This window comes from Trifolium pratense, linkage group LG4 (assembly GCF_020283565.1).
Source record: "Trifolium pratense cultivar HEN17-A07 linkage group LG4, ARS_RC_1.1, whole genome shotgun sequence".
In the NCBI taxonomy this organism is placed as follows: Eukaryota; Viridiplantae; Streptophyta; class Magnoliopsida; order Fabales; family Fabaceae; genus Trifolium; species Trifolium pratense.
In genome coordinates, this window is record NC_060062.1 from 57,962,874 (window position 1) to 57,987,028 (window position 24,155).

A 24,155-nucleotide genomic window follows, 5' to 3' on the forward strand; every position below is an offset into this window, starting at 1 on the left:
CTGTGTTTTGGTTGTTAATTGTAAGCTACTCCTAAGCTTTGAAGCACGGAGTTTGCGTGTGTGATTCACTCAAAAGCTTTTAAGCAAGAGTGTGGTCTAGTTTCTAGGAGAGTGTCTCCATCTTGATCGTTATTATTGACAGCAACATGGTACGTGTTGTTAGAGGGAATTTGGGACGGGGTCTCATTATCTAAGAGGTTCTTAGGTAGGATTGCACGGGTAGTGTCTAGGTGATAAGTCAAGTGCCGGGTGTTGGTCGAGGGCTTTGAACTAGAGCTATTATAGTGGATTCATTCCTGGATTGGTATCCCCCAGAGTAGGTGACGTTGCACTGAACTGGGTTAACAAACGATCTGTGTTATTTATTATTCTGTCGTTTATTGCTTTATTTTATTCAGCGTCTGTCTTGCTGCAACATATGCTATAGCATCTTGTGCAGCATTGTGTTCACTGCGTGCCAGATTTCAGATCAAACCTATAATTAAGCATCATAGACTTTATCAATTTCTACTCAACTAACCTAAACAAACGATAAATCAGTTAAGCAAACTATCAATGAATTGCACAAAACAAAACTACATATGATTAAGCATCATAAGACAAATCGATTCGCACAAGAATTAATATGAAATCGATAAAGAAAGAGATAAAACATAAAACGAATTTAACATTAAAATAGAACCTCAAGAATCCGTATAAAGTACCATTCGTCAATGGATTGATATAGAGTTTTAGTTCTCCATGACTGACAAGAAGCAGCCTCTTTTCTAATTTTTTTGCGTGAAGACTGAATATCTGAAACCCTAGATGTGTTTTTGCTTAAGTACTCAGAGAAAATTGGGCTTAAAAAGCTACGGGTCGAAAAACATAAGTATGACCCGAAATTACATTATTTTCATAAAGTCTGGAACATAAACGTAAATATTGGACTGCTTTGCGCTCCGAACTGGGTTCTGGCCTTTACATAAAAGTTGTAGCTCTTTCTCTTATCTTTCCAACGCATATTCGCACACCTCAATCCGATACACGTAGCTCAATTTATGACCTGCGGACTGAGAAGGATCAACATGCAATTAAATCCGAAAATTAATCAAAGAAATACCTTAGAGCTCAATTATGACCCAAAGTTTAGAAACATGGTAAAAAGTTAATATTAGGCTAGAAAAGCTTCGAATATGTCAAAGTACAAAGCCATAAAATATGTGCCAAAATGCACTAATCAACAGTTGAACCCTAGTTCTATTTTCTAAAGGAATGTAATAACTTTAGAAAATATATTATTTGATTCAAAAATATGTTTGCCGCTGCCGCAAGGTTTTGAAGACCTAATTAGTGAGCTAGCACGCTCCAGTTTCCTCAAAAAAAATAGGACGCTCCTCCAATCATAAAGATGATCTGATCCATTTGCAATCATCATCAAAGGTAGATCAAAACATTCCAAAAGTGTTTGAATGACTTAGAAGAGAAGATAAGTCATATAGTTGTTCCATTAAGTCTGACTTATTTCAAGGACAGCTGATCAGATCAAATCTTTATCAAAACACACTCCTATGTGGATTTCCATATATAGCAGATGCTCGTATTAAATGCGCGAGATTTCCTTAGCAAACAACTTGTTGTTACTAATGTTGAAACAGTTGGTCCAACATCTTGCTTGTATATTTGTTTTAGCAAAATGAGGTCAATTCAAATATCCAACACTATGTTAATCTGTTGCACCTGGAATGTGGAGTTTGTGCAAAGGTCATTATGTTGTTAAGGAGTTTTCTGGTTTGAATTCCGCTCCATATTTATCTGATGGAAAACTCCTGTAGTTTTTTTTTTTTTTTACGGTTGATGATGCAACACTCTGTTCTCCTCTGAAGATATATCTCTTGGTGTGTTCCTTGAGATGGAAACTGATGTTATCCCAGATGTTGGTACATCTGACCAGCAGATTATGCAGATTCTTTATGTGGAGGTGAAGCTCAAATGTCAAGGACATTTTCTCTGACATCTGGAGAATTCTTATGATCAAAGGAGCCAGATTTATGGAATCTTGTTTATGGCCATGAAACAGATTCTGTTTGGAGGAGAGTAACTTGTATGTACCAATTATTAAGGGGGGGGGGGGGGTCCTTAATCTGAACTTCAAGGGATTATGAACATTGGAGTTGTGTTGACCTATGTCCAATGGTTGATTATTATTTGCACTTTGGAGTGTCATCCAAATCACATAGGATGGCCATTTCGTTTGTTTCAAGCAGGGAGTAGTTATTTGATCTTATCTGATGTGGTGCCTAATGTTGAGACATTTGTCCTCTCTGTTGTGGGAATCTAGTGATCTGTGTGTTTTTTGTGTGCATAAAGTGTGGACAGATGTGCTGACATCTGGTGAATGTATTAGTAGAATTGTGTTTATCCTATATATGTTGATCTACTATGCTCGTATTGAGGGGGAGTAAGTCATATGCATGTGTTGAGGGGGAGTTTGAGTAGAAAATTCTTTCTCTATCTGATTTTCGTATGCATGAATTTAGGGGGAGTGATAGTATGAGTGTGATGTCAGGTGCTGAGACATCTTGGCTCTATTCTCTGTTGGCTGGGAATTTATTTTTCCTAGTTCTATGTGTGTGGGGATTTATTTTTCCTGGTGATCTTATGTTAAATGAATGTGCTCTGATTATAGGAGTTTATTTCTCCTATCTTTGGAACCACTGTGATAGTTTATTTCTCTCTATCTGCTCTGAGGCTATATGTGTTTATTTCTACTGTTGCATGCCTTTGTTACTACTTACAAGTTATTCGTAGCTTTGTTGGAAGTAGCTTTGTTGTGTTACTTTCTTTCCTAGTTGTGTGCTCATGTTGACTCGAAGGAATGTATGGATTGTATCTCTCTGAATACTGGTCTAATATTGTTTTAGCCAAAATTTGCCAAAGAGGAAGATTGTTGGGTTTTTGTATGTTGGCTACATTTTGCAAAATCATCATTTAGCCAAAGTGTTGAGACATATGTGCTTACATCAAGTGTTGAGACAGATGTACACACATATTGGAACAACACCTGTGTGATCTGACTGCGTGCCATCTTGCATTATTATTTTATATTCAATCTTTTGAAGATTTTCTTGAAGAATTATTCCGTGATTACTTATACAACAAGGCGCACGTGGCCTATTAGTTTCTGAAGGCAGCTGAACCCTAGTTCTATTTTCTAAACGAATGTAATAACTTTAGAAAATATATTATTTGATTCAAAAATATGTCTGCTGCTGCCACAAGGTTTTGAAGACCTAATTCTGTCTTGGAGCCCAAGCTATTCCACTGCTATATAAAGGGTGTTGCTAACCCTGTTTTATAAACTGAAACTAGAATCAAAATAGAATATCAAAGATGTAGTCTTTTAGGATTTCGTGTCCTCTATGAGAGTTGGTGTAAGTGAACCACTCGAGTTGTGAGATGGTCATGTATCCTCACTCAGAAACCTGTAGGTAATGAGTTGAGTAGTGTACTTGGAGGAAGCTTTTAAGCAACTCCAAATTGTGAACTTAGTCAAGGGTGTTGGCTAGGTATTAGTTTCATGGAAGTGTGTCTTCTTGTTTAGTCAGAATTGATCTGTTGATCCAATCTGTCTGTGATTGAAGAGTGAGTTGAGGAGGACCTCATACCTAGGTGAGTCTTAGGTAGAAAGTATAGCACGGGTAGTGATTAAGTGAGAAGATCGTAAACGAGGAGTTTGCTGTGTGGTCTTCGAATCGATACTATTTTGTGGACTTTATCCCTGGCTTGGTATGCCCCTAGAGTAGCCTGTTATGCTGAATTTGGTTAACAATTATGTGTGTTGTTTATGCTTTTCAGTATCTGTTTTTAATGTCTTGCTTTATTATTCTTTCTGTTAAGACAAGTCTGCGGACAAGTGTTGACACACTTTGCTCAACACATGTCTACTGTGTACCAGGAATTTCAGAGACTACTAGGACGAGACAAGATTTTGAACCCATTTTGGTGTGAAACCTAATGATCGGATCAAATGTTAATACTTTGGCCATTTCCAAAAATCCAACAACTACTTCTTAATAGTCTCTTTAGATTGAAAAATACTCCTCCAAGCATAGCTTGGATTGGTGTCATTTCTCGCATGAAAGACATTTCTGTTTGGGAAATATTTAGCCTCTACACTTGTTTTGCGAACAGAACTTCGTTAAATAGTTTCATGTCTCTAAATCAAGCCCACCTTAATGTTTTGCCTTGAACAACTCCCTTTTAGCTTTCCAGTGAATTTTCCTTTGAGTGTTAGTCACTACCTCCCCACCAAAATTTACAGATGACCTTTTTCATTTGATCGCATTTGTGTTAAGGTACTAGAAAACAACTCATGATATAGTTAGGGATAGCGTGAATCACCGCCCTTATAAGAACGTCTCTCCTCGCAAAGGACAACTTGTTTTCTTTCCACCCTTTGACCTTTCCAGATCTTATACATAATAAAATTGAAAATTTGCCTTTTTGATCTCCTATTCGAGTAGGAAGCCCGAAATACTTGGTGATACTAGTAGTGATAGGTATGATAAGAATGTCCCTGAAACTATCCTTGATATTATTTTCCAAGTTAAAGTTGACCATCATCTTTGATTTTTTGATGTTAATTTGTACCTCCAACAGTTGAGTGGCTTCCTCCTTTTTAGCCCTAAAAAAAAGATGATATTATCGCCTGCGAAAAAAAAAAAGATTAGTGATATTTGGAGCCTCGACAACTATCACAATGCCTTGGATCAAGTCTTCTTCCTGTTTCTTAGCAATCAAACTAGACAACACATCAACACAAAAAATAAACAGGTAAGGTGACAAAGGATCCTCTTGGCGAATACCTCTAGTAGGGTGCAAAATAGTAGAAGGTTGGCCACTGACAAGAATAGAAAAAGACTTAGTTGACACACATACCATAATAATCATTGAAATTCTAGCACGCAAGCAATCGATTTTATGTACGATGTTTAGATACCAGGATAATGACAGAATGTTGAGTCTAATATTGCAACATCGTACCAACATGTAACATAATGAACAAGATAAATATAAACGACAGAAAAATAAATAACACAGGATATTGCTAACCTAGTTTGGTGCAACGTCACCTGCACTAGGGGCTACTAAGCCAGGAAGGAAATCCCCTATGATAGTGTTAGTTTGAAGCTCTCAGCAAACACCTCAGTTTACGACTTCTAACCTAATCACTACTTGTGCTAACTTCTACCTAACCTAACTCCATGACTAAAAGCTTAAAGACGACACAAGAAAGGCTCACAAATAACAATGAATGACTAAGACCTTAATGACACTTTTCTCATTATTTGTTTCAGTGAATAAAGTAGGTTTAGCGTCTTCCTTTATATAGTCTGAGCAGTATGGGCTTGATGAACAATCGAGCTGCATAATGCTTCAGCTCCAACAAATCTTTAGAGACAAAATATATTTTCCAAAAATTTATTTGCACTAAATATTCGTTCCAAAATATATTTGTTTTCCATAAAATAATCTCCTTGAAGTAAAACATATATTTGAAACATATCTTTTATATTTTTTGCGGTAATCTTCACAAAATATACTTTAAGGGCCCGTTTGGTGCACAGGATAAGAGACAGGATAGGATAACTGTATCATATCCTGCCGCAATCCAGTGTTTGGTGATACAGAAGGATATGATAAGTTAATCCTGAAGCTTATCCTATTCTGTCTCTCTAGTTATAATTCTTATCCTGAATTTGAGCTGGGTTACCAGCAGGATAGGATAAGTGGACTGGGCAATGGGCTTAAGGACATATCCAGTAAGCCCAATTAATATTTGAAGGAGGATAGGCCCAAATCAAGTAAACCCTAAACACCCACTGGGCGATACGAAGCCAAGGCGTGACTAACGATCACGTGACAACGCCCAGAAGTTGAATTCCGTATTATTATAAATATCTTCTTCTTCCATGCGTTAACCGTTGACTTGAGAAGGAAGAAATCAACTTCCCATAACCGCCATAGCTTGGAGACCAAGGTTATCATCCCTACTTTCACGCTGTACCATCGAAGAAGACGCTAAGGACCGGATTTCTAGGAATCTTAGCTTGGAGAAGAAGACTAAGCGGTTTATAAATAGCTTCATACTTTCATTTGTAAAGGATCGAATTCTGACATATAAAACTCCCAGGGTTGTTGGGATTGAACCAAGTGTAATCACATCATTTAATCAATAATACAACCCCCTTTGAGTTTTTACTAGAACAATAAGAAAAAAAAATACTGATTTATTTTATAAAATATATTTTAAAATACATAAAATAAAATTAAAAAAATATAAATAACAAAATAATTGATTTTTAAATATATATGTAATTTTCTCACAGGGGTAATTTTGTAATTTATATATTCTAAAAAAATCAAAATTTTACTAAAATTACAATATTTTAAAGTAAAATGATTATTAAAAAATTGACAAATAGGGATATTAATTTAAATTTTATAAAAAATTAAATATAATTCTTTTGCAGAAGTAGTTTTATTATTTATGTATGAGATATATCATATATTTATTTGGCTTATCTAACATGTATATATTATTGAGTTATTTATTTGATCATGATTCATATAAAAAATTAAACTTGATTATTTTCTCATGATTTTTATTTGAAATTATATAAAGTTATTTGATTACTTATTTATATTTTTTATTTATAAAATTCAAAGTATTACAAAATAATTTTAAAAAAATAACAATTGTTTTACAAGAGTAATTTTGTCAATTAAATATGTTATATATCTTATCATATTATTATGAGCAAATATGTATTAAAAACAAAATATAATAGTTATCATGTTTGTTATCCTGTGTGCACCAAACACAGGATATGATAACTGAATATAACTGTTGTCCTGCTGTTATCCTATCCTATCATTATCCTGTTTTATATCTTATCCTGTCACTATGCTATCCTGCGCACCAAACGGGCCCTAAAACCAAATCTTTTATTCCTTAATATTTTATGAAAATCTTAAGGAACAAGTAATACATAAATCGCTTCTGAAGATTATGGAAACACATGCGTCTTGGCACACAGCTTGCGTGAATTAATTCTTCAACCAAATCTTCAAAAGATCTCACGCAAAAATAAATCTTTCAAGAACTCAAAAATAGAGCACGCTGATCTTCAAAAGCCTTTTTGCCTTATTCTTGAGGTGCTTTATGTAATGAAAAATTTTAAGAGCGAGGAGAGTGTTGTCAAAGATCAACCGACCCGGAATAAAAGCACTTTATTGTGGGCTAATAATGGAAGGTAGTACAATCTTAATTATGTTTGCTATAGTTTTGGTAACTATATATTTATTTTTTTTGGTACATGTTTTGGTAACTATATTAAGAATAACATTACATAAAGATATAGGTTGAAAGTTCTCGGGATCTTTAGGTTGCTTATGTTTAGGAATAAGACAAATTTAAGTATGATTTATGTTGGCAGGGTTCCCAAAATCTTTGATAAAAGTCTGCATTCAGCCCATCAGGCCCTGGAGCTGCAGTGCTCTACAACTGTTGCATAGCTTTTTACACCCCCTCTACACAAAAAGGCTTGTTAAGGATCTCAAACATGGCTTTGTCTAACATTTAGATCACAATCAAAAGGTCTTCACTTGTGGTTTAATTAAAATTCTAGCTAATTCTAACTCTCAAGAAATGGCTTTTGTTTGGTGATATGAATATAGTCCTCAATAAAGTAGAAAATTTGGGGGTAATGGTGTCAACTACGATACTGCAACATGCAATATAATACTTTGTCGCAATGTGATCTCATGGACTTGGGTTACCAAGGTGGGATTTACACTTGGGCTAATAATCAGGCTGATGATTTTCATATTAAGACCCATCAAGATTATTAGCCTGGTTATTAGCCCAAGTATAAATCCCACCATGGTAACCCAAGTCCATGAGATCACATCGCCACAAAGTATTATATTGCATGTTGGCAGTATCATAGTTGACATCATTACCCCTAAATTTTCTACTTTATTGAGGACTATATTAAGATCACCAAACAAAAGCCACTTCTTGAGAGTTAGAATTAGCCAGAATTTTAATTAAATCACAAGTGAAGGCTTTTTGATTGTGATCTAATGTTCATAAAGCCCATCTAAATGTTTACATTATGATTCCAAAGGATAGCTAGGCCACCAGACTTATTTCCCCTATGAAACTCACACCTTACAAGAAAGTAATGATGTAAACAAAGTAATGATGTAAACAGCCTCTAAAAACCTTATTATAGATGTTTGGATCGTTAGTCTTCAATTTGGTCTCCATTAAAAAAACAATATCAGGTAGGGATGGCAATGGATGCCCTGGGTGCGGGTTTGATACTACCCAAACCCATATATTCGGGTGCCACCCAAACCCAAACCCAAATGTTGTTCGGGTGGAAAAACGAAACACACACTCGCACTCTTTGGGTTCAGGTTTTTTCACTCAAACCCGAAACCGTAACAAGAACACGCATAATTGATTATCTGCTCAAACCCGACCCGAACTATATTTGATAAAATGTAGCATAATTTGGTAATATAGTTTGTAAATTTCAAAATAGTTTTTTTTAACTAAACAATTCATTAAATGTTATCATCACTACATCATGCACCAGTACAGCATTCAAAAACTTAAAAGGAAGCAAAATACATAGGGGTAAATAAGTAATTTAATATATAAACGGGTGGGTGAATGGGTTTCGGGTGTGAGTTTGATACTACCCACACCCATATATTCGGGTGCCACCCAAACCCAGTCAACTCGGATTTCGCCCGTTGACTTGGGTTTGGGTTCGAGTGAGTCTATCGAGTTTGGGTTTTTCTGTCATCCCTAATATCAAGGGTTTAGTCTTTGATCAACTTCTTCAAAGCTCTAACTGCAGTGGGATTCCCCAACCCCCTACATTTCTAAATTCCAAGAAATGAGCTTCATCGTTCTTGGCTAGCCTTGCGAACAAGGCTTGCCACTAATTTTGTAATCTTTCACAACCACTCCCTTGCCGATGACTTCCATTGGGAAATCTGAAGTGATTTTCCTTCTTTTCAGTGTTGCACTAGTTGAGCCCATGAGAGTAGCTAGATCAGAACCAATAGAGTGAATTACTAGCTCAACATTTGCTTAATCAGATTTCTCAAAATTGTTATTTTGAGTTTCAGCTCCCGCCTTATTATTGACCCCATTCTTGGCTAGCCCACACTCATTCGTTTGATCTAACCCACTTATTCTTAAATCATAAAAATAAAGATAAAAAATCTCCTATATAAGCATGTGTAAAAATATTACAGATTACTACTCCGTCCCAAAATATAAGTAAAATGAGGTCAACAAAAGTGAATGTATTTGGACTAAATTTTAAACCAAATACATCAACTTTCATTGACCAATTTTTGCTTATATTTTGGGACGGAAATTAGTATCCAACTTTTAATCCAAACCATTAAAATAGATTTATCATTTATATTATATCAAGATATAGGGCTAAAATGGACAAACCGTTGCATTGGTTCATGGTTCATATTAAAAGAAACCTTTTAGTTATTCCTTGAGACACACAAAAGAGTGAAAGACAACCAATAGCCATGGCATGCACAGTGCAAGTGAAACCGACAACATTTATTTCCAAGAGTTCAAAATTGGTCCAACTTTCCATAAATCTTGAGTCTTTTTTATTTAAAATTAATTGATTATATTATCATGTACTACTAGTACTATGCTTCAAAAAGAAAAATGTACTACTAGTACCACTCTTTTATTTCTTTTATATTGTTAATACAATCAAAGAGCATCTGCATTGTTTGTATCAATTAATTTATTGAATTAAATTTCCATTATCACTACATTCGAAGAAAAATATATACTACCCTTATACACAAACAAAAGCCAAAAGGGCTAAAAGAAACAAATTTGATTCCTACCTACAAAAAAAAGGAGAATTAGTTCTGCAACTTTTATTTGCAAACACTATATTTTCATAAATTTTGGATTTTGATTTTCAGTGTGCATGTTTTGCAGTATTTTTGAGTTGGAGAGAAAGTAAACGGAGAAAGTTCGTGGAAAAGAGATAGAGGTAGAGTTTTTTTTTTTTTTTTGAACAAGCCAAAATGATATATATATATATATATATAAACAAAATAGTCTTCTCAGCATAAGACGTGTCAAAAGAGACTAAGAAAGATTACAAACGAGTAATAGTACAAGAACCAAAAGAAACTACACTAAACAAGGCCCAAGCAAAGCATATGACTAGACCACCAACTATGGCATTTCACAGCTAGAGTACTACTCGTCGCTTTTAACCACCTGTATGAAAAAGTCTTGATCTTGTCCAACATATGATGCACTGTATTTTCTGAGCCACTAAACAATCTGTGGTTTCTTTCGGTCCACACCACCCACACACAAGCAAGTCAAATGAGCTGCATGAAAGAACGTCGTGCTCGAAGATCACCTGCTGAAACTGTGAACCGGACAAAATGATCGGAAAGAGTCTGAGCAGTCACCAAAGAAGAACCAATCCAGGAGCTGACAAGGGACCAAAGGGCACCAAAAGTACTGCAGGAACTCTACCTCAGGAAAGGAACACTGAGGTAGAGTTTTATGTAAAAAGATTTAATTGTTCTCATTTTTTATTTTTTTTGGGAAATTGTTCTCATTTTTAGTTTCAACAAATCTTAACCGTTGATTAAATTATTTTTTCGGTCTTACATTTTTTTTTACCATCAATATCTGAACCACTTGATCGTCTAATCTAGTTCGGAAGTTAGTTCTGATATTAAGTGATTTCAGCCATTTCCCGATCGCAATTGCGGAAATTGAATCGTGATCCTCCTTATCAATATCAAGTCAAACAACGTCAATCATCACTAAACCTATTGGGAATTATGAATTATGCATATCTCAGAGATTGCATTGAACTAATTAGTCAAAGTTACAAATACAAGTGGTTGCAGACTCTTTAAATAGAGCTGCTAAAATATCTGAGCTGGCAGTGCCATATCACTATTCCTAACAAACTTATCGCCACATCAGCTCTTAGGTGTAACTGACTGTAACAAACTTTGTGCCACATCATCATTGTTTACATTTTACTTATTGACTAATACATTTGCTAACTATCATTTCTATTTTGATATTGTATTCTATTATTCCCCCCTCAAACACAAGGGGTTTCATGACTAGGGAACACCTTGAGTTTGGCTCGAATTGTTGCATAGTTAGCAGGAGACTGAAGGAAAATAGTGATTAAAAAGGGCAGCGGAATTTAAAATTTTCCTTTGTTGATCCTTACGAATGAGCATGATTCGTGTTAAGAACTTTTACCTCTTGTGAAGGATGAGATTTGATTCACAATCAAAATTGATCACGAGCGTTGAAGATGAACGGCAACGCCTCTAGCTAGTCCACACGAACAACAACCTTCAAGAAGAGTGCTAGCTCCAAGGATGAAGGTTTTTAGCGAGAGGTGGGAGGAATTAGGATTTAGGGTTTAGCAAGAGAATTTGCTTCAAGTGATTTTCTCACTATCACAAGGGTTCTATTTATAGAATTCCTTGTCTTGTGCACCAAGACAAAAACACTTGTCATTGGGCCCAAATTACACTAAAGCCCTTTTCATTAAATAACCAAAGGGGCGCTTGCCCCATGTGTCATGTACACATGGACGCTCCCTCACCGTACCATATGGTGTACCGCTTATTTAATTACCGTGATACCCTTATCACATCTCCATATTCTTCTGAGGTACACCGTACCTTACGGTGTTCCTTATCTCACACTAGGCTGTCCTTATGTGTGTGACCCTTGTAGGTTTCCGTAACGTTGGCAGTTATACATTTAATTATAACAAACAGTAAGCGGTATCTAGCAACACATCACTGCTACCCAAGTCACGGAATTGTCTTGTGATCTGACAAACCTTATCCGTGATAATGCTTATGTGCATAATTACCCTTTTGCCCCTATGTCTATATTGAACACAAGGCATACACTGTGTCACCCTTGTTCGATTCAATATTGGGCCCTTAGACATTTATCCTGTTATGCAGGACGGGCAAATTCCATCTAGGTCACTCATGTCCCTCAGCATGCTTTGTGAAGTACCCATTAACTGTCTTTATGGTTATCCTGTTACGGACAACGTTTGATCAGCAACAAAGTACCTGACTCTACATTTAGGGTCCATAGTGGTTTCAGGTCGGAGGGTGGTATACACCACTATCACCATGAGAGCAACTTATGACATCTTGCATAACATTATATGTAGTACTCTCATAGCGGGTCAATCCAGTATAAATATTACTCCTAATATTTATACCTATGTCAAGACTTGATAACTCCTTATCCTATGATCCATGAGATGTGATCATCAGTCTATCTTCATAATAGTCTCTATGTTTTATTATTATCCCAATTCATAATAAAACTCGACTACGGATACTTTAAGAATAGTTAAATGGATTCAACTATTCTAGGGAGTTTATCATTTTGGACATACAAACATAATAAAGAAATGCCTTTTATTTATTAATAATAGATTGATACAAGCATCAAAAGTATTGGCCTCTAGGGCTTACACCAACAGAGACAGTGGCTTTGTAAGTGGGTGTTTACACTAATTTTTGGTAAAAAACCGCTAGTTTAAATTAATTACTTGAGAGATCAACTAGTAAATCTCGGGACAATTGTTCGTGCGTTATATTAAAAGAGGTTTGAATGTTCTTCATTAAATACATCATTAATTTGCAATAACAATGTGTTTAACTTGAAAGATTTTCAGTTGCGTAATTTGTAAAATGAGGTTTTATGAAACACAAGTGTGAAACATAAATTATGTAAAAATGAAGAGAAAGTTCACTCGAATGAGAGAACTATGTAAATGCAAAAAGTAAATGCTTTGAAAATAAAGACTTAGAAAAGGGTAAATTTCATTTGAAATGTAAATGTTACAAAAGAATAAAGATGGTTCACTGATTCATACATCTTTCTCGAGTAACTCTTTTCTCGCTGTAACATGGATACTTTGAGTGTTTGAGAATTTGTGTAAGTGAATTGTGACCCTTATTTCGACTTACAAACTCCTATTTATAGAAAAAATAAGTAACTGCTACTTTAACGTTAAACTATTAGTCCTCTGCCACGCGTCCTTTTGCATTTGAAATGAACCAAGGCCTTGAACCGTTGCAACTGTCGAAATCGAATCACATTTGAAGGATGGAAAATACTCTAAGTCCACAATTTTAAGTACTTCGATTCTTTGACTGCAATCGAATTAGCCATCTACTCGAAAGGCAGAATTTCTTCATATCTTGTAGACTCATAATGGACAATGAAAAGAATACTTTCCATTAGAACTCTCTTGTTCTTAATGACATTACCCTTAACCTTCATTAAATGAGAAGATAAGAGAGAGAAATCTCTCTTGTTCTTGAAGACATTTAAAGCCTAACATTATTTAAAGTCATTTAACAAGCCTTCCAGTAATGAATGTCTCTGGAACTAGAGATGAAAACATATTTTAGCACAAGCTAAAATATGGGATAACAAATTGCCCCCAAAAATGCCTATTTCGATTTGAATGATTCGAATGAAATAAGAGATTGGCATTTTTCGATTCGATTGGATGATGTCATGGAATTAAAAGGCAACTGCTTCGTTTCCCACAAAACTGTCACGTTCTGCAACCACTCTCAAGTAGTGGGACACGTGTCGTTTTTGGGAAGTTGAAGAAAAAAAGGCAAAAAGCGCCTTTTTGCATTTACTTAATTTAATTAAAATAATTTTAATTAATAAACTGCTATAAATACCACTTTCTTCATCAGTTCACATTTTTCCAACTCCCTCTAGTGCTAACACGATCTGAGGAAATCCTCTTCCTCTTCAATCTTGAACACAAAACAACTTCTTGAACTTCAAACTCCTCTTTGAACTTTTCAGCCTTAGTTCAAAAACAAACCTTTTCCATCTCAGATCTCAAATCCGCATCTTTTCATCTTCTAACTCAAGTTCCCATGGCGTCGTCATCAAACTCCAGTCAAGTTCCCTTCCCTGGTAAATGGAGTGAATTCCCCATCGCTGACGGTGGAATCAAATATGTCCCAGAACCCAAAGACATTAAAGAGCACAAGTTGATTTGGCAAAGTCAGGTAATAATCCCTTTTGCTGTTAATAAAAGTATTTATGCCTTTGGTGGTCCAGTTCCTGATGAACTTTCCCTAACTAGAGAAGTAGATGAGATTTTCCCTTGTTTCGAAACTTGTGAGCCTAGGATTTTTAATAGTAAACCCTATAATTTCGAATACTTGCTGAATAACTACAAGCCTTTTCGATCCCATCCCTATTATGGAAATAGCCTGTACCTTACATGGCTTGATCGAGTGGAAAAAGCCTTCGGAGATTTCTGGAAGGATTATGGAATCTTCGAATTAATTCAATTTTCTAGGGTAGGACCCAAATACCAACCTGAAATGCTGATAGCTGCTATGCATTTCTTTGAAAAGTCCACCAATACCTTTCAATTCAAAAGTGGTATGATGACACCCTTTTCGATGTGTCAGCTATCACAGGATTAAGGCCTTATGGCAAAACCTACAGCCCTTCTGATTCGAGTGATAACATCACTCTAAACTATAAAGAAAATGCCTTTTCTGCCTACATCCTTAAACACTCAGGGCCTGACAATGAGGAAGTTTCTGATGAGGAACATGTTGCCTTTCTCAACCTTTGGCTATCCCATTATGTATTCTGCTCCAGATCTCTGCAAATCGCTAGGAAGTTTATCCCTATGGTTGTGCAAATACATGAAGGAAACCACTTTGCTTTAGGACGCTTACTATTAGCAACCCTCTATGAGTTGATTGGTGACGTCTGTGATAACTTGAAAGGTTTGGTTCCTGCCAAATCGAAGTCTAAGAAGACTGTAACAGATGGTGGTTTTCAGGTCGCTGGACCTATGTGGCTATTACAACTGTGGCTCAACGCCACTTTTGAAAAAGAACTTGGATTGTTCATTCCCACTGAACACCAAAACTCAATAGCCAGGAGGAAAGTCGAAGGCACTCGTTTGATAAGACTTCAACCCAACCCACTTGAACAAAATTCCCAACAACTTTTCATGAAGTATATGAAAACCTATTTAGCTATTGATGAGTTTAAACCTGAACATGCTCCTTTTGTGATGAGACCCATTGGTCCTCACTAGTTTGTCGAAGAAATTTGGACAGCTTATTTGAATCCCACTGTCCTGTCCTGTCGAATTGGTACCCTATCCTCTGAGTATGGATTGGTTGGGTATCAACCAAATCTTGTCTCAAGACAATTTGGGTTTTAATAACTTCGACCCAGAAGCATGTATATGAGAAAGAAGAACATTGTTTTAGGGACCACCATCACTTCCACTCTTTACGAGAAATATATGACAGTTGCTGATAACAATGTTTATGGCTTCGAGCCATTTGATTTCAATCTCTCCTATTACTGCACTCAAGAGTTTGCCAACTGGTGGAGGCAATATTTCTACAGCTGACACTTATGAGATCAAGTGCTTATCTCTAGGCTGGAAAGTGGATTCACTCAGCCTCAAATCAATAAAATCGAACAACAAGTCAAGCCTGCAGGTAACTTGTTTTACATACACTTTCATTTTTTCCTACTACTTGCTCTTCACATCATTCGAAATAACTGCTTGTTTTGTTTATATTTTGCAGTCACAAAGAAACAATTACCAGAGGCTGTAGAGAAAGTTGAAGAGCCTTCTAAGGTAATTTTATTCAACCTTCTTTTTCTAATTTCTCTAAACCATTTTTTCTTACTCTCTCCACTTTATCTTATCTTTTAGGAACGCAAAAGATCAACCACCACCACTGAAACTGGCCCATCAAAGAAGCCAAAACCTAGTGTCGTAATTGAAAGTGAAGAAGAAGAGGTTTCAATTTCTTTCTATTCTATTCTAAAACCTTCTAGATCGAAGCCATTATTTTTAATGTTTTATGTTTCGATCTTAATTGATACAGGAAGAAGCAGAAGTAGGTTTTCAGAGAAAGAGGAGTCAACCTTCTGTGCATGTCGAAGCTAATATTCAAGGAGATACTCCATCTAATGACCCTTCTGCTGAAGAAAAGAAGAAGAAGAAGAAACAAGAGAAAAAAGAGAAGAAAGAAAGAAGGAAGGAAGAAAAGAAGAAAGAAGATAAAAAAGATTCAGAGGGCCAACCTAAGGAAAAGAAGAAGAAGAAATCTAAATCTTCGAGTGATCCCTCTGAAGCCAATCTTGGTGTTCCATCTGTTTCGAATGAATTGAAAGAACCTACCCCTCAAGCAGAGACTCAAAAAGATACCATTTTATCTGATGCCTCTCCTGATCCACCAATTAATATGCCCCAGCAAGATGCTCCTCAAGAGGTATTTTCATTATCTTCTTGCATTCCTTTATTTTAGACATTGTTTTTTAAGAACAATTTTCTCATATCTTGTTCTTTTCTAGGAAAATATATCGAACAAGACAAGTGGTGACACTTTTAAGGATAGTGAAGCCACTATTTCTGAGAAGATTGTACAAGAACCAAGCCAAGACCAACCAAAGCACCCTGATTCAAACGAGACCCAAGACAAAACTTCTCCCTTCCAGGAATGGGGCAAATCTGCAACAGTCGAAGTCGAAGCTTCCCATACCTCCTCAGAAGAAGAAGACTTTGATTCTGAAGCTATGAAGGAAGCTGAAGCTGGAGGATCGGAGTTATTGCCTGAAACTTCGACATCGAAGTTATCAGCCAGTATTGGGCTTCCTGAAGAAGGTTCATTGCTCTGCAAAGGGATGACCCAGAAGCTGCTTTGAAACTCTTGCTGTCCAAGAAGACTCCTGATACTTTAAGTTCGAGTGGGCCTAGCAACTCAACTGCTTCAGATTCAGAAATTAATTCCTCTGTTCGACAAGATTCTCTCATATCGAAGCTGTATTCAGATTTTATCAATGGAGACATCTTGGCATCAATGGAAGAACACCCTTCCAATGCTTTTAAACATAAATCTTTCTTGAACAGGTTGCATAACCCACACACTGATGTTGAAACCTTGGGGAAGGTTATCAAGCTCGAATCTATCTTGGACCAGTTTGCCATCACTGTGCAAAACCTAAGGCATAATTCTCAAAAACTTGCTGGTCAGCAAGCTGCTTATGACGCTCTATTCGAGAAGGCTATGGCTGCCCAGTCGAAGGTTGAACAAATGAAGGCGCAGGCTCAACAACCAGGTCTTGGGATTCAAGAATGCAACAGCAACATTGCAAAGTGGGAAGCAGAAATACAATCTTTTCGAGCTGAAATTGCTGATCGAGAACAGAAGATCCTTGAGGAAAAGAACAAACGCTCGAAGATTGAAGAAGCTGTTGCTGCTACCACTCAGGAGTCCATTCGAGATGCTGCAAAAGAGGGTATTTCCCATTTTAGTGCTGCTGATGTGATCAAAGAGGAGATCAAATCTCTCGAAGACGCTATCAAGATCCAAAGCGTAGAGGTTGGTCTCATCAAAGACCATTATGCAGATTTCAAATCCAAGTGCTTGCCTTAGATTTTCTTTAGTATTTACTTATTCGAACAATTATCTGGGTTTATTTTATTTGGTTTGTAACCTTGACAATTGCCTTTTATGGCACTTTTTATTTTACTTATGCCATTTCATTTTCATTTCGAATTTTATTCTGTGCTAATATTAACTTCTAGAAGCGTTGGTTTATATTTTTTCAAATACTTACCATTTATATTCAATGTTCGCTTTTCTGAAGTTAACTCTTCTATCTCGTATGCACCATTCGAAAATACTTGAATTATTTTAAAAGGTCCTTCCCAATTTGGTGACCATTTGCCTAAAACTCTATCTTTTTTGTCCATAGGCAAAATAACTTTCCACACTAAATTCCCCACATCAAAGGTTTTTGACTTAACCTTTTTATTATAGGCTTTTGCTACTCTTTCCTTTTGTCTAGTCAAAGTATCAAGTGCCCTTAATCTTTCTTCGTCTAAATCAACCAATTCATCAAACATCATACTCCAATAATGGTCAGTTAGTATTTCCATTTTCCTTTGAATTCTAATAGATTGCAAATAGATTTCCACAGGCAGAACAACATCATGACCATATGTTAATCGAAACGGAGTAGAATTCGTTGATTCTTTGGGGGAATTTCTACATGCCCATAAGACTTGATTCAAAGTCTTATTCCAATTTCTTGGCTTTTGAGCAATGTGTTTTCTAATTAATCCAATAATAATCTTATTAGAAGCTTCCACTTGACCATTTGCTTGTGCATAATAAGGTGTCGAAGTCAATAGTTTAAACCCTGTTTGTCTAGCAAAGTCTTGCATCTTTCGACCAGTGAATACTGAACCTTGATCAGTTGTAATAGTTTCAGGTATTCCAAATCTGTAGATGATATGGTTTTGAATAAAACTTACCACTTCTTCCTGATCAACACTAGGCAAGGGTATGGCTTCGATCTATTTAGTGAAATAGTCAATACCAACTATAATGTACTTTTGATTTTTTGATAATGCTGGTCTTATTTCACCAATTAAATCTAAAGCCCATCCTCTAAAGGGCCAAGGTTTTACTATCGAATGTAATTCGCTTGCAGGTACATGTTGAATTCCTGCATGTTTTTGACATTCTTGACATCCTTTAGCAAAATCTATACAATCTTTCAACATGGATGGCCAATACATGCCTTGTCGAAATAAAAGCCATTTCATCTTATGACCTGATTGGTGAGAACCACAGGCTCCACTATGAACATCAGAGATTGCTATATAGGCTTCAGTTTCACTAAGGCATTTTAATAATATTCCTTCGAGGGTCTTTTTGAATAATTCATTTCCAATGATTACATAATTTGATGCCCTATATTTGATTTTTCGAGGAGCATTCCCAATTGGGTTTTCCAAGTACTCCACGATTGGTTTTCTCCAATCACCATTTATTAAATTGTCAATGACAAAAATTTGAAATTCATCATAAACATCATGATCCATTTTTGGATCAAAATTATTTATGTCATTATGTGACGTATCTGCCCCCACAAGTTTTGGCATTGACAATTCCAATTGCATTGGCTCTTCAGAAATCAATTTTTCTTTAATTTCCACTAATTGTTCCAATTTTTCTTTGGACACTTTGTATCCTAAAGCAATCTAATCGAGGAACATGTTCTATGTCAATCGAATCGAAACGCTTTAATAACGCATTCGCTATGACAAAGTATCGATTAAATGTTCCTTGATACATTTGTACTCCTTTGTTAATTGTTTCAAAACTAATTCTGAATCACCTTTTATCTTAATATCTTTTGCCCCCAAGCTTAATAGTATTTCCAATCCTGCTATCAAGGCTTCGTATTCAGCCTTATTATTCGAACAAATACCATTAATCTTATACTTAAACTTAGTAGGAATTTTTAATGGGGAAATGATTAAAATACCAATTCATGTACCATGTTGATGCTTAGAACCATCAAAATACAGTGTCCATGGTTCCAAACCAACATAGTTTTTGGGTGATTCAATTTCTGAATGATCAACAATAAAGTCAGCCACTATTTGGCCTTTAATAGCCTTCAAAGGCTTGTATGAAAGTGAATACTCAGAAAAAGCTAAAGCCCATATTCCAATTCGACTATGCAAAATTGGCTTTAACAACATATGTTTAATGACATCATAATGAGAATAAACATAAACATCAATAGGCTTTATATAATGCTTCAATTTCATACAGGAAAAATATAAACAAAGACAAAGCTTTTCAATACTAGTGTATCTGGTTTCAACATCATTAAGGACTCGACTTAAATAATAAATGGCTTTTTCTTCGTCATTTTCATCCTCTTGGGCTAACATACTACCTAATGTTGTACCAGATGCTGAAATATACAACTTCATAAATTTATTCCTAATTGGAGGCATCAGAGTTGGAGGATTAGACAAGTATTTCTTGATCTCATCGAATGCTTCTTGCTGATCCTGCCCCCAAGTAAAAATATCTTCTTTCTTGAGTCGAAGCAATGGTGAAAAAGCTTGAGCCTTACCACTTAGATTCGAAATGAATCTCCTCAGAAAGTTGATTTTCCCCAATAAGGATTGAAGTTGCTTCTTGTTCGTTGGAGGCTTGGTCTCCAAAATAGCCTTTGTCTTATTTTGGTTTATCTCAATGCCTTTTTTATGCACCACAAAACCAAGGAAGTCTCCTGCATGTACACAAAAAGCACATTTCAATGGATTCATTTTCAATCCATATTTTCTCATTCTTTCGAATGATTTTCTCAGACAAACCAAATGATCATTCTGTGATGATGACTTAACAATAATATCATCAATATACACTTGCATAAATGTATCTATAAAATCATGGAAAATTGAATTAATTGCTCTTTGGTATGTGGCTCCAGCATTTTTCAAACCAAAAGGCATTACTACCCACTCATAGGTTCCTAAGGCTCCTGGGCATCGAAAAGCTGTTTTTGCCACATCTTCCTCAGCAATAAAAATTTGATTATATCCAGAATATCCATCTAACATACTAAGATACTCGAAGTCTGCTGCTGAATCTATTAGCATTTCTGCTACAGGCATAGAATATTCGTCTTTGAGTGTAGCATTATTTAAGTCCCTAAAATCTATGCATATCCTAAGAGAACCATTCTTCTTAATAACAGGAACTATATTTGCTAACCATTCGACATACCTGGCGGTTCTGATGAATTTACTTCTCAACAGCCTCTCGATTTCTTCCTTGATCTTAGACAGGATCTCTGGCGCAAATCTTCTTGGTGATTGTTTAACTGGTTTCTTGTCTAGTCGAATTGGTAATCTGTGTTCGGCCAAATTTCTGTTTAAACCTGGCATTTCATTGTAATCCCAAGCAAAACAATCTTTGAACTCTTTGAGGAGTTCGACCAGTTTATCACGCAACTCCTTTGGGATATTGGCACTTATATATGTTGGCCTTTTAATCGAGCCATCTCCAATATCTATCTCTTCCAAAGGGTCTTGGGCTTGCATCTTTTGACTAGAATTCGAAGGATCTTTTTCAAATCCTAAAGGTTCTTCATCATAGATGCAGTCCAATTTTTGGATTGCTGGCAATACTTTGCCATTTTCACAACTATTGGCTTCGACAGCCATATTTTCTTGTAACATGTTGGCCTCTAGAGCCATGTTTATTTTGTTTTCGGCCATATAAGCCGAAATCTTGGCCCAAGCATTGGGCTTAGTCATCCTGGTCTTCATAAAGGTTCCACCCAGTTGGGCGGACTTTGCCTTCATCCTCATATGGACCATCATCTATCTCCACTCTCTCCCAAATAAACCCATGAGTTGGGTCTAACTTGACAGAATGATAGACATTATCAGCAGGGGCATAGGCATATCCCTATTCAATACATGGCGAAATATTCGCCAATTTTTTATCAAATGAGTGTTTGGTAATATGGTGTGTTTCGGCCCTAAAATAGCTTTGATCGGCTTCGATATTTTCCACCACACCATCTTCTCTCCAGATACTCACCCTCTGATGAAGAGTCGAAGGCACCGCTCCTACGCCATATATCCACTCCCTTCCTAGAAGCAGATTGTAATTGGCCTTTGATGCCACAACCAAAAACAAAGTTGGCCTAACAGTGCTGCCAACTGCTACATCGACTTGAATTGCCCCCAGTGAGAAACCAGTCTCACCTTCGTAATTCGAAAGGACGATGTTGTGGGGGTGTAAGTTAGTAGAGAACTTACCAATCTTGGTTATCATGAATTCTGGCATCAGATTTACTGCTGCCCCTCCATCAATCAACACTTTGTTGACCCCCACGTTGTTAACTTTGGCCTGAATAAAGAGGGGTTTCAAATGATTCTTTATTCCCTCAGTTGGCCTTTCAAAATTGGCCATTTGCTCTTCTAGGCAGCCATTGTTCATAACATAGTAACACATTGGCTTGTGTAAAGCCAATTCATTATCATCGAACTCGTCTTCTCCTTCAGTTACATCCGACCACACGTCATACTCAGCAAGCAGAATGGAAACTACATTCACCAGCACATCAAACTCAGGATCTGAATCAAGAAGATCCTCATCCTCCATATTCTCTTCTTCGAGTTTGTCTTCAATCTTTCGATCAGACAAGGATTGAGACAATCTCTCTTTTACTGGTGTAACACCCAAACCCGTTATTTAATTATCTCTGCCTTTATAAAATCTTTTTCGAAAATACGCAGCAGAAAAATTGAAAATCTGATTTATAAAGCGCTGGTTTGAATATCACAAACTTCATTCAAAGATAATACTAATACATTTGTCTAGTAAAATATTCGAATGAACTAAAAACAAAACCTCGCATCAAACGATGCGTTATTAGTTATACAAAACGGATACTTTTCAAATGAAAGCTTAAGACCAACAGAGTATACTAAGAGGACTACATGCATATACATATAAAAACCCCTTTTTCCCGTGTCTCAATCAGAGCAGAGCTTCACCATTGCACTCGGACGAGGCTAACACATAACCTGTCAACCTGGACCCCCAAAGGTCCAGCAATTAACACAAAGCAGAGAGTTAGAAAACATAAACATAAATATAAGTGTGAGTAGTATGCTACACACTTCACACGCTATCATACATTTCTAACTCACGCACATACATCGTCAAATACGACTACCAATTAATCATTCATTTACAAACACACCAATCATATAGTTTCACGTCTTCTCGGACACTACCAAAGTGTTCATTTTATAGTCATGACGGACTCTACACTTGTTCATTTTATAGTCATGACGGACTCTACACTTGTTCATTTTATAGTCATGACGGACTCTACTCACCTACCAAGTCATGGCAACAATCACAGTATTAAACAATTAGTAAATACCAAAGCTTAACACATACGGAAAACACATTACAATCCAATCAGATATTGTCACATAACAATTATCAAATACATGTGCATTTACCCTAATGCATTCTAATGCCAATTATCCAATGTCATGTCATCCCTAGACACGACTAATGCATGTGGTACCAATTTACATTGTTCAGATTTCAGTCATGACGGACTGTTCAGTTTTCAGTCATGTACGGACTGTTCAGATTATAGTCATGTACGGACTGTTCAGATTATAGTCATGCACGGACTCTACATCAACAGTTTTACATCATGCAGGATAAGCGTCTCACCAATGGTGGACCAAACCAGTTTTACATCATGTTGGATGCTGCTATTCACCCCATTTAAGATGAACCCAGTTTTACATCTTGTTGGATGCGTCGGAACTTACCGAACCACCTTATCTCCCTTGGATAAGCTCAATAACAGTTTTATATCATGTAGGATATGGTTATCATCAACCATCTCTCCCATAAAGAGGAGTCACACAGTTTTATATCATGTTTGGATATGGGCTCCAGATCTCGGATAACATAATCCCATCTTCGGCCACTTTTCATAAACATAGTCCATTTTCATCAATTATTGGAATTCACATGATTCCCATAACACAATTATTCATGAATGCATGATTACTTTTAAACACATCAAATACATGACGCTATCTAGCTCGAAGCTATACATTCACTGATGCGGAAACACAATTCCAACATCTAACACATTAGGATAACACAATATCCTATCACTCCAATCATAATTATTCACATGATAATTATCTGCATAACCATTTTTATACACATAAGGTTTCATTTACACTTATGTCATAAAACACACATCATTTCCTTAACATTGTAAATTAATGCTAAAACATAAACATAGTCACTTGAACTACAAGTCATTGCATACGCGTGCGAATCATATAACGATTAACAATAAGCATTAACAACATCAACATGTATCAACAAACATGTAAGGATACCCTTAAACCATGTTACAAGTGCCTAATTGCACTTAAAACAATTATCAAAAAGTTGCTGTCACAGTGCTGTTCGCTAAGCGAATCCGTAGCGAACCCGTAGCGAATCCGTAGCGAACCCGTAGCGAACCCGTAGCGAACTACATCAGAGGGTTGCAGGTACATGGCAAACAGGTAGCGAACTTATTCGCTAAGCGAATCCGTAGCGAACCCGTAGCGAACTTATTC

The 24,155-nt window shown here is 36.3% G+C and overlaps 1 protein-coding gene across 1 annotated transcript; it reads left to right on the forward strand.

The window, feature by feature from the left end:
- The first annotated feature begins 15,380 nt into the window (after nucleotides 1–15,380).
- Nucleotides 15,381–17,595, forward strand: LOC123923022. Its single transcript, XM_045975672.1, has 8 exons — nucleotides 15,381–15,538; nucleotides 15,587–15,648; nucleotides 15,739–15,791; nucleotides 15,870–15,956; nucleotides 16,045–16,060; nucleotides 16,295–16,431; nucleotides 16,514–16,823; nucleotides 16,934–17,595. Exons 1-8 carry the CDS (start codon nucleotides 15,381–15,383, stop codon nucleotides 17,593–17,595), a joined length of 1,485 nt encoding a protein of 494 aa, XP_045831628.1.
- Nucleotides 17,596–24,155: the final 6,560 nt, after the last annotated feature.

Bases quoted from the DNA above. Each gene is read 5' to 3' on its own strand.
- LOC123923022 (XM_045975672.1), top strand. From the start codon at position 15,381: ATGTATATGAGAAAGAAGAACATTGTTTTAGGGACCACCATCACTTCC. The intron at 15,539-15,586 runs GCAATATTTCTA...GCTTATCTCTAG, and splicing joins GAGTTTGCCAACTGGTGGAG to GCTGGAAAGTGGATTCACTC. The intron at 16,432-16,513 runs GTATTTTCATTA...GTTCTTTTCTAG, and splicing joins AGCAAGATGCTCCTCAAGAG to GAAAATATATCGAACAAGAC.